The following is a 12,438-nucleotide window of genomic DNA, read 5'->3' as shown; positions in this document are numbered from 1 at the left end:
CTCCCATTTGTATTTTTTTCCTGAAAATATGGGAGCAGTCTGTAATGAACATGAGAAGAGGTTCCACCAGGACATCACTCAGATGGAGAGATGTTATAGAAGAAAGTGAAGAGAGTCAATATAAGCAGACATCTGTTTGTCAATCCACTGTGAAACACCTTCAGAGGATTATAAAAGGAAAAAAAAATAGCAATATGCTACTGTTTGTATGTAACAATTATATCTTATATGTGTAATGTATTACTTTTAAATCTAAATAATCCATTTTAAAAATATTTTATTTTTTTTCCTTAAAATGCTATTTTTTTCATTGTTTCATTTTTTTTGTTGTTCTTATGTGTCAGTGGATGTTTCTTGTGTGGAGCTTCTGTTCTCTTTCTCCGATGTAGAACCCTTTTCCTCTTCTGAGTTCACCTCTGTTATAGCAAGTCTTTATTTGAAAACTAGCAGTGTCAGATGGGCAGGAGCGTGAACGTGACTAAGAGGATAAAAGTGAATAATGAAACAAAACATTATCTTTTACAAGTACCATAAATTTACACTGGCTGTTACAGACTCAAATAAATCAAAAGCATGTTTTTATTCTATAATAGTACTAATAATAGCTGTTCGATACTCAAAACAGATAATGCGTGAAGGACCCGGGATTGAACCCACAACCTCTCCAATTGGAGATAGCAGTTCTTACCTCTGCACCTGCCAAGCAGACATATATGTTGGGTGTGTATGTGTCGTACCCTATTCCAAATTCTTTTACTTTGGTTAAATTCTTGAAAAAAATGCACTTGTTTTGTTATACTTGTGTCTTTTGTGAAAGTATTTATTTGATATTTGGGCTTCAGTCTTCACACATTACATACTTCATATCAGCATTATGCCAATTATTAGTAGAACATGAAAAAAGTTTATGTTCTAGTTATGTGTTCAACATTTCTTGCTTCACGTCTCCTGTCACCCTACATTTACGCATATCATTGTAGACACAGTACACACGTGAAATGTATGTGTTCCAAATAACAATTTATTATTACCCTATACAACTCCAGGCACCACACACCCAGATAAACAGACTTGAGCTGGGAGAACTTTGTGTTCAACTTAAACTGCGTTGGTGCAGGATGGGATAGCAGGCTGCTTGCTGCTTGTGCTGATTGGCACATTTGCAAAACAAAAGACGCTGATGAGCAGGTGTGAGGGAATTTAAGGTGTCCCAGGATTAGAAGTTTTTTTGTAGGCTTCAGGAATTCTAGTGTTAACAGTGCCATGAAGATGATCCCCTGGTGCACATGTACCCATATTGTGAAATAATCAAAGGTTTGGGACAGTCACCCGTATATTTAAGCCTTGCTGCAAAACAGCAAAATAAAGTGCCCAGTTGTGTACAGGTTTGAGTTCAAAACAGAACTGATCAACTGAAGGTAGTTGGAGGGGTTTAAGGTAGATAAGGGGAAGTGATGTCAGGAACCAGGAACAAGAACCAGAAGTGACATCATTGGCACAGAATCCGGAAGTGACGTCATCGGGCCCAGGCAGGATTTCCCATGTTTGGTCTTGCAGAGATAATAAAGAGAGGATTATTGGACTCTGCCACCCCCTGGCCTGGCATGGAATTACCCTCTTTTGAATCTATGTGCACGTGTGTGACAATATATAATATACACACGCTTACAAACTGTAAAATCTGCATAAGCATTTAATTCCCGGAAAATTTATGACAGGTGATCATGCAGCAGAAATAACATTCCTTCCGTGTATTGAGTTAGATACTGGTGATTCTTCAGCAAGTAGATTATCATTCATCTTGCATAGACAACAATTTCGAGTAGTTTTAGCAATTGCTATAACTATAAATAAATATCAGGGTCAGAGTTTTGACCATGTTGAAATATACCTGTGGACAGATAGTGAGGGGAGTTAGGGCCACCATGGGTAAACAGGGGGGCACAAATTACACACACACACACACACATATATATATATATATATATATATATATATATATATATATATATATAAAAGGTATTAGTAGAAGTCACAGTGTCATTAACAATAAAGAAGTCACTGGAGAAAACAGATCAGTGACTCAGGTCTCCTGTGAGCTCTTCTCCCAATAAAAGCACTAAACCAGTTCACAGAGAGATAATCAGAAAGCTTAGATCTCTCGGGCTTTACTGTTTTGTGTTAATTTTCATCACTAAATGGAAGAATGTAAAATATATGATCAAATGCTTTTCTTGTGAATCCATTGACCTAATTCTATATTTGTCAAGCATAGCCATTTAAAAGACAAGGGGACACAAAGAATAAAGAACCTTCACTGAGACAATTCAAGTTCAAAAGATGAACAAACTGCATGAATTCAGCAGACTTGGGAAAAATACTGGAAACTGTAGGAAACATACTAAAGGTACCTTTACTTATTTATTCAATAGAGAGAATTAATAATTAGTTATGTTTCATTTAATTATCTAAGTTTTATTTATTTATTTTTAACAGTTGTGTACTCAGATTGTCCAGTTATCACCAAGTTTCTCTGTGAGTTTAAAGAGTATTTTATTTCCCTATATAGTGGAAAGTATACTATTATGCATGCATATTTCATTTACTGAAAACAGCTGCAACATTCTTAATTAAAATCCTATAAGAACAATTTGCACATTGCATAAATTAGAAAAAATCATTGGCACAGCTGGAAAAGAAGGCTGTTCTTCTTTCTGTGTTTTTAATTTATGTAAATTCATTTGGCAAAAACTTATATTGGGCCCATTTCATTTAAAACTGATAAAATCGGGGTTGATTTAAAACAAGTCCAGTAGGACATTGATGTACAGGAATTCCATTTTATGTGGACTGGCAGCTAAATATAAACTCACCAAGCAATGCAAATGTTGAAAATTGACATAAGCAGGCAGAGGCATACTTTTTTCAAAAAAAGACTGAGATGCTTTCCTTCTGTACTTTCACTTATTCCTCATGAATATCATGTAACGTGTACCACACAACCAGATCAGTGTCACTTGTATGTTAGATGCTACTAGTGTATTACATGTTTTAAACTTGTTAAGGACGGATTTTACAGAAATACTGGAAGGTTTTTATGCATACGAAGAACCACAGACACATGGAATAATGACCAAGTAGTATGCCGGCTGAATGGCCTATACTCATCACAGTTGTTCTAATGACTCCAAAAGAAAATACTTCTTCTGCTTCTCCTGCTGAAACAAAGAAATAGTTCTCTTTGCTAATTGACGGGAAAAATGCAGCACCATGCCCGAAGTTCAAGATGCCTGCTAAATGCCTTTACTGGTGGTGGGTACTTTGTCTTTAAGGCTGTTTGTATATTGATGCATGCTGTATTCACATACTGCTACTTCTGCTGTACGTTTAGGTCTTTATTTGCAATACGTATTAACGTAAGACAAGGATCTACTGAATAGATGGTATCTCAGCTTGTATTTAATACATGTCAATGCATCTGGATAATTTAACACTAATCTTAAAGTGATTCAGCTATTTTATTAAAGTAAGATTCTTAATTAAAAAAAAAACTAATCAGAGTTAACTAATCAATGCATGTATCCAGTTTGAAGGTTTATCACCATTGACTGCATTTCTTATAAATGTGTAGCATGTTCAAAGTAATTATCATGCCATTAATTCATTATTTAAGGACAGTTTTTGACTAATAGAATGAGTATGATTTGCTTGTTTTCAGCAAAAATTAACTAGAAACTCTGCAAATTGAATGAATGGTCAGTAGGTAAGTTTTGTAATATTTAAGGAATTTGATAGGCTCATTTAAAATATTTTTGTTTGTTTTATTTTCCATCCATCCATTTTCCAACCCGCTGAATCCGAACAAAGGTCATGGGGGTCTGCTGGAGCCAATCCCAGCCAACACAGGGCACAAGGCAGGAACCAATCCTGGGCAGGGTGCCAACCCACCGCAAGACACACACAAACGGGCCAATTTAGAATCGCCAATCCACCTAACCAGCATGTCTTTGGACTGTGGGAGGAAACCCACGCAGACACGGGGAGAACATGCAAACTCCACGCAGGGAGGACCCGGGAAGCGAACCCAGGTCCCCAGATATCCCAACTGCGAGGCAGCAGCGCTACCCACTGCACCACCGTGCCGCCCACTGGTGATTATTATTATTATTATTATTATGATTCATCAAACCCTTTATCTTAAAGATAAAACGCACTATTCAATGCAAATACAATGCGCTTGGTGTTTTGAAAATATAACAAAAGCCAACTTTGAGTATACAACAATGACAACTTATTTCTTTTATAGCCCAAAATCACACAAGGAAAACCTCAATGGGCGTTAATAGGCCCTGTTTTTTTGAGAGCTCCACCCAGCCTTGTTTCCCAAAGAAGACAAGAACCCCCTCCGCCCCCCACCCCCAAAAAAAAGAACGCTTGTAGGGAAAAATGGAAGAAATCTTGGGAAATGCAATTCAGAGTGAGACAAACCCCCTTTCCAGGCAGTGGGTGTCAAAAATGGGGTAAATACAATACATAAAACAGTACAAACTACAAGACAAAAATGCAAGAATAGATGATACCACTCACTAAATACAGAACTAACACATATAAGGTGTCACAAACTCAACAAAGAGCCATAGCAAGGTTTGGGGCAGCCACCCATGTATTGTTTCCTGGTTGCAAAATTGAATAAATTGATGTACTGAAGTGTACAGATCAGAGTCCCGAACAGAACTGAGGGGATAGAGGAAAGGTGGCAGTTTTTAAAGGCCAGTACAGGAAGTGACCACAAAAGGGGTCAAAACCAGAAGGGTCTTCATCCATAGGCTCTTGCCCGGAAGTGACATCAAAGGGGTCGGAACCAGAATTGATGTCATCAGGACCAGGCGGAATTTCCCATGAACGTTCTGCAGAAAGGTGAGAAAAAGAGTCAGTGCACTCGGCTACCTCTCTGTCTGGTTTGCAATTACTCTCGTTCAAGCCCTTTAGCTGCCTCCCATGCGTACGTGTGTGACAAATGAAGTGGACAACAAAGTGGAAAGTACGAGGGGGGGTCAAGCTAAAGTTAGAAAATGTTTTATGTAATATCAAAAATATTGTATTTTATTTAAAAATTTCTGATCCACCTCATTTGATTTTTTTCTTATATTCCAAAAATAAAAAAATCAGTGCTAAACATTGTGATATGTTACTGAGTGGATCTATGAATAAAACAATTCCATTTAATTTTTACAATTAGGTAAATTTAACATCTCCTAAGCCAGTTTAAGTGGCTTAGTCAGATATTGGTTTTAAATTGAAACATTCAATCTAATGTCAATGATGACAGATTTTTTAATGATTTACTACATTAGTTGTACTCATATATACAGTACAGCAGTATATAATTCTTTCCTTGATGGTTGAATTATGGAAAAATGTACAGTTCAGTGTTTTTATAATACATTTCATTTGAAATGTTACTATAATGCTGTTATTAAGCCTGTTAAAATTATTTTTATTATCAGCACATAGACTTATCTTGCTCAAATGGAAGAATCCTAGTCCTAATCCTGGACCTCTTTTAAGTCAGTGGGTAACTGATGTTATTATATACCAGTATGCAGTGAATACACTTGCCTTGAGCATTCCTAGTCTTCATCCTCCTATTTTATGTACGTTTATCATTCGTTTGCTCAGAGGTTGATGCACTTGCTGCTTCCTGAGCAGCTCTTCTTTTCTCCACCCTAGCGGCCCGCTTCATCTCTTCTTTCGTCGGCATCTTTTCTCATTAAAACTGATTAAGCCAGTGTTTGCGTTGCAATTACTTAGTCTGTTTTCCTTAATTTTTCACTTAAGCTGACACTTAAGTCTTCAATCTGCCTCAAGAATGATTTAAGATATGAAGAGGTAGAGGACGTGACAGTGAAGGTGATAGAGATGAGAATGGTGCCCGTACGCATGTGCTGCACGGCCACCTGGCTTTCCGCTGCTGAGAGTTGATTCTACAATAAAATAAAATAAAAATAAAAAGAGGAATAACCTTGGAGGTCAGTTATCACCCTGAAAGCGGATAGTAGACTTCACATAGTATATGTGTACCAAATTTCAGGTCAATAGTTCAAACAGTTTGCGAGCAACAGGTGATTTAAAATTCTGGACAGACAAACAAACAGCCACGGTACTGTATATATATTACATGATCTGAAATTGGAAAAAATCTAATTCACACTTTAGAGGATCTTTACAAAACTTTTTCAAAACCTGGCAAGATCTAATCAATAACATTTTAGAATAATCATTTAAATTGAGGAAGCAGATTCTCTTCCCTTTTTTTTAATTCTGTTTATTTATTAATTTACTTATTTTTCCAACTATTAAAGTTTTACTCTGTTGGCCTAGCTGTCTTTCTCATGGGTTGGGGTTGATTTGTTTTGAACCTAGCTTTGTAAAACTTGACTTGCTCTTATGGAATGTTATTTGATTTTAATAAATTCAGTAAAATTAAAAAAAAAAAAAAAATATATATATATATATATATATTATTATTATTTTATTTTTGTGGTAAATAAATAGGACCACAATAAAGCCTGGTCATAGGGCCCCATGAGCCACAAATCTACCTCTCAGCTTGGGACCAGAAAGCTACCATTTAATCATTTCTGGAGATAAAAGGGACTGTTAATATTCAGAACGGTCTTACTTTTTCATTTCTTTTATTTTGTTAATTATACATTTTAATCATCTCCATGCATTTATTTATTTTCAACTTAATATACTTCATTGTATCCATAGATAATACAATATTTATTATTTTCATTCCAATTCTTTATACTTCCCTGAAGCTATTGAGAGATAGCACACCTAACAGGTTGCTGATGTTAAGCGTAAGAGTTTATTTTAATATTTCTTTCTGGCAAAAGCAACTGGGAGAGGTCATTGTCATCAAGGATTTCCTAAATTTCCCTTTAATTAATAGTCCTCAAATAAGTAAAACCATTTAAATTATCCTAAAGCTTTTTACTTGAGAAAGTCTGAAATTAACTTTTGGATAATGAAGTGATATTCGATTCTGAAATATTTAACTTTCCAATCAGTTACATATTTTACATTGTTGCTACACGCCATATACCGTTAATTTTTAATTCAGTGTTTAATATTTGATCTATGATTCATACAGCACTGCAATTCCCAGAGGTTATATGATGGATATCATGAACTTTGTATTTATTATTCTTTAGATTCTACGAAGATGGTTAACACCTCCATCATTGTCTCAGAATTTGTACTGCAGTGTGCCATCAAATCAAACCTGAAAAACGTTACGATTTGTGTTCTCACACTTGTCTACTTCATATCCACATTTGGAAATATACTGGTGATTGTGGCAGTAATCCTGAGATCTCAACTCCATGCTCCAATGTACATTTACATCGGCACCTTGGCAGCGATAGACGTGGCAAACAACTCAATTCTCATCCCAAAGATGCTGTCTGTCCTTCTGCTCGGCTCTTCAGTGGTGCCATATGCAGCCTGTGTGTTGCAAATGATTCTTGTGCCTCATGTTGAAGATATGGAGTCCTTTCTCTTATCTTTTATGGCCATTGATCGCTACATAGCTGTTGTTTACCCTTTGCAATACGCTTCAGCCATTACTAATAAAAAAGTTGGCATTAGTGTCTTAGTGTCAAATATCATTGGAATCATTTTCAAATCACCTGCCCTCTTTTTTGTTGGTGAGCTTTCATTTTGTCGCACCAATATCCTCCCTGTATGTTTCTGTGATTATAGTACAATGGTCCGTGTGTCATGTACTGAAGATCCCAAGTACTTAACCTTCATGACTGCTGCTGTAGCTACCACTGGTGTCTTCCCACTTGTGTTAATTCTCCTTTCTTACAGTCGTATTGCAATGGCAGCAATGGGTAATTCTTCACCAGGTAGGAAAAGTAAGATTTTCAGTACATGTGTGACCCACCTGCTAGTGATTGGACTCTTTTATGTTCCACTTTCGTTGTCTTACATATTGACAGGAGTAGGAGTAACGATATCAACAGAAACTTACAATGTTATGTTTATTCTTGGAAATGTAGTGCCTCCTATGATGAACCCCATTATCTACAGCTTTAGGAATAAAGAAATTAATAACAGCATTCATAGACTTTTTACTAGGAAACAGTAAACTCCTAGAAGAAGGAAAAAAATACATAGTCCATAAATTGATAGAACTGTAGTTTCTTATAAAATGATAAAAAGATTCTTTGATATTGAAGATCGTAAGATAGTATGTTATTGGGTTTTAAAGCCAACTAATCTGTGGAACCAATCCTTGGCAAATACAAGTGTAAGTTATTTTTAAAACACATCTTGTGTGAGTCCACATTAGTAGTATTGGCTGCTCTTCTCTCTCTAATTTCTAGAGTTACTACATCTCTTTTAAAAGCATGGTGACCAGAATTGCACGCAAGATCATCACTTAACTAATGGACAATCAAAGGAAATTAAACCTCTGCCTGGTTGATCACAGAAGACTATTTGCCTGTTTCCAAAATTGTTAAAAGCATCGATCGGTTAACTGGTGAGTCATCGACTAAAGGATGCTGATAGAAATTAGCAGGAAGTGCACTAAAGCAATCACAGGAAGGACTGTGGGATTGTGGAGGAAACTGCCAAGTTGTGGATTTTAAGTGGAAGTCGTAATAACCTTTAAAATGCATCTGGAGCAAGATTAAGCCTTTTTAGGTGTTAGCTAACCAAACAGCCTTGGAGCACTGTATAATCAAATGTGTTGCCTTTTGGATTTCATTAAATATTTTTAGATTGACTGTTTATCTTTGTCTTGATGACATTTCATTTATGAATGTGCTTTTTAAATCTTTCTTCTTTAATTGTAAATTTTGTTATTTTTATTCATAGTTAAAAAGATATGCTTGTTCATTTTTAGTGATGTTGTAAACTACGAAAATAAAGACACACAGGACTCAAAGCTGCTTTAGTGTTTAAATATTTTCCATTTAAGCTGTCTTCCATAATAAATAGTGTCCTAATGTCAGTTCCATTTTCTGGGTTATAAAATGCACCTTCAAAACAATAAAGAGCTCCTGTTGACTTGCCCTAAAGAACTCTCATTCTGACTATATTTTCTACCATTTTATTATATATATGTCTGTCTGTCTGTCTGTCTGTCTGTCTGGCTGCTTTTCACGAGAGAACTAGTTAATGGCTTTAGATTAGGTTTTTTTCTATAATTTGCTTGAACATTCCGGTTTATTTTGCGACTTCTCTCATCACACTAAGTATCATAGTTCGATTACGGTACCGATTTATTTGCGTGAATCCAAGAGAGACACAGTAGGCTGCAGCGAGGGGGGCAGGGCTCTTCTCACTCATGCGACAGCCTCGGGGTGTAACTTTAATTCTGCTTAGTTAGCGAACGAAAGAACTACTTAACGGATTTAAATTAGGTTTTTTTTGTTAATTTGATTGAACATTCTCGTTGATTTTGCAACTTCTCTCATCGCGCTAAGAATCATAGTTTGCTTGCAGGAGTGATATAATCTCGCTAATCCGAGACAGAGACATCAGGAGTAGGGGGCTGGGCAGGACCCTCCTCACTTTCCTGTTACTACTACTACTACGCAGGCAGAGCTGCGGGGGATGGCTAATACATATATAAATATGTTTTTTCCCATAAATAATGAGTTTCACAACTAATGCAATATCAAGACACAGATCAACACTTGAGAACATTCTTTGTTTGAAAAATGGTTGCATTTGTTCTTTCTTCTGCCTTATACAATTTCTTGTATTAGGAATTATTTTGCCTAATGCAATTTCTTGCATTAGGAATTTGTTAGTTATCACATACAGTCATATGAAAAAGTTTGGGAACCCCTCTTAATTCTTTGGATTTTTGTTTCTCATTGGCTGAGCTTTCAAAGTAGCAATTTCCTTTTAATGTATGACATGCCTTATGGAAACAGTAGTACTTCAGCAGTGACATTAAGTTTATTGGATTAACAGAAAATATGCAATATGCATCATAACAAAATTAGACGGGTGCATAAATTTGGGCACCTCAACAGAGATATGACATCAATTCTTAGTTGAGCCTCCTTTTGCTAATCTAACAGCCTCTAGACGCTGTCCTCCTATAGCCTTTGATGAGTGTCTGCATTCCGAATGGAGGTATTTTTGACCATTCTTCATACAAAATCTCTCCAGTTCAGTTCCATTTGATGGACAGCCTGCTTCAAATCATCCCATAGATTTTCGATGATATTCAAGTCAGGGGACTGTGATGGCCATTCCAGAACATTGTACTTCTCCCTCTGCATGAACGCCTTTGTAGATTTCCAACTGTGTTTTGGGTCATTGTCTTGTTGGAATATCCAACCCCTGCATAACTTCAACTTTGTGACTGATGCTTGAACATTATCCTGAAGAATTTGTTGATATTGGGTTGAATTCATCCGACCATCGACTTTAACAAGGGCCCCAGTGTCTGAACTAGCCACACAACCCCACAGCATGATGGAACCACCACCAAATTTGACAGTAGGTAGCAGGTGTTTTTCTTGGAATGCGGTATTCTTCTTCCACCATGCAAAGCGCTTTTTTGTCTCATCAGTTCAAAACACTTTGTTCCAAAATGAATCTGGCTTGTCTAAATGAACATTTGCATACAACAAGCAATTCTGTTTGTGGCGTGAGTGCAGAAAGAGCTTCTTCCTCATCACCATGCCATACAGATGTTCTTTGTGCAAATTGCGCTGCATTGTAGAACGATGTACAGATACACCATCTGCAGCAAAATGTTCTTGCAGGTTTTTGGAGGTGATCTGTGGGTTGTCTGTCACCATTCTCACAATCCTGCGCATGTGCCGCTTCTGTATTTTTCTTGGCCTGCCAGACCTGCTGGCTTTAACAGCAACTGTGCCTGTGGCCTTCCATTTCCTGATTCCATTCCTTACAGTTGAAACTGACAGTTTAAACCTCTGAGATAGCTTTTTGTAGCCTTCCCCTAAACCAAGAGACTGAACAATCTTTGTTTTCAGATCTTTGGAGAGTTGCTTTGAGGATCCCATTCTGTCACTCTTCAGAGGAGGGTCAAAGGGAAGTGCAACTTGCAATTGACCACCTTAAATACCTTTTCTAATGATTGGACACAACTGTCTATGAAGTTCAAGGCTTAATGAGCTCATCCAACCAATTTGGTGTTGCAAGTAATCAGCATTGAGCAGTGACAGGCATTCAAATCAGCAAAATTACAAGGGGACCCAAATTTGTGCACAGCCAGTTTTTCACATTTGATTTAATTTCACATAACTAAAGAATTCTTCACTAAAAATCTTTGTTCGAAAAACACCCTAGTACTCAGATGTTCCTAGGAAATGAAAGACATGCCACTGTTATCTTTTTTGTTGAAAGTAGATTGGTGATCATGATCATGGCGGCGCGCTTAGACGCTGCGGCTGTGTGCTCTCCGACTCAGATTGTGTTTTTTCCACCCTGCCTGGATAAATAAACGTATAGCCGGCAGGATATTTTATCTATCGGTTTACGGAGCGAGAGTTGCTCGACCTCCGAGTTTCTCTGCGTCCACAACATTCCGGACGACATTGCACGAACACCGGGCTCCCCAGCTTCAAGGAGCCGGCGGCGGCGCAAAGAACGTAAACAAAAGAGGGGGTGCCGAGGCGGGATGCTAGTGAGGCTAAGGAAGCAGCCACACAAACCACTGCTTCCAAGCATTTTCTCCTCAAATGTGAGGTCGCTGGCAGCTGCGGATTGCAACGGAAAAGATCATCAGGAACTGCTGCATTCTGCTGATCACGGAGACATGGCTTAATCCACTCATACCGGACACGGTGATCGAGATAGCAGGCCACACAGCACACAGGCAAGACAGGACAGAGCACTCCGGTAAGAAGAGAGGAGGGGGGCTGTGCATTTTTGTGAACAATAGCTGGTGCACAAATTCCACCATAGTCACCAGACACTGCTCTCCAAATGTGGAGTTTTTGACAATTAAATGCAGACCCATATACCTCCCCTGTGAATTCAATGCTATACTGCTAACTGCTGTGTACATAGCACCAGATGCAAATGCTAACTCGGCTCTGGGGCTTTTGCATGACACCATCAGCAGTAAACAGAGCAAGTATCCTGAGGCTGTTCACATCATTTCTGGGGACTTTAATCATGCAGATCTGAAAGCAGTTCTCCCTCAATTCCATCAACACATAAAGTGTGCAACCAGGGGAGTAAAAACACTGGACAAGTTGTACACAAACATCAGACAGGCCTATAGGGCTAAACCCCTAGCACACCTTGGCCAGTCTGATCATACATCTCTGCTTCTAATCCCTGCATATACTCCCCTCAGGAAACAAGCTCCCATTATGACCAGGACTGTTACCATATGGCCCGAGGAGGCCTCCCAACAGTTGCAGGACT

General features: G+C 37.8%; 1 protein-coding gene across 1 annotated transcript; it reads left to right on the top strand.

Annotated features, from left to right (window-relative positions):
* Positions 1-7,231: 7,231 nt before the first annotated feature.
* Positions 7,232-8,161, top strand: LOC127527597 (olfactory receptor 1468-like). Its single transcript, XM_051926705.1, has one exon. It carries the CDS (start codon positions 7,232-7,234, stop codon positions 8,159-8,161), a length of 930 nt encoding a protein of 309 aa, XP_051782665.1.
* The last annotated feature ends 4,277 nt before the right edge of the window (positions 8,162-12,438 follow it).

This window comes from Erpetoichthys calabaricus, chromosome 4, assembly GCF_900747795.2.
Source record: "Erpetoichthys calabaricus chromosome 4, fErpCal1.3, whole genome shotgun sequence".
NCBI lineage: Eukaryota > Metazoa > Chordata > Cladistia > Polypteriformes > Polypteridae > Erpetoichthys > Erpetoichthys calabaricus.
Note: the sequence above shows the minus strand (reverse complement) of the source record. Positions and strands in the feature narration are given on the sequence as shown.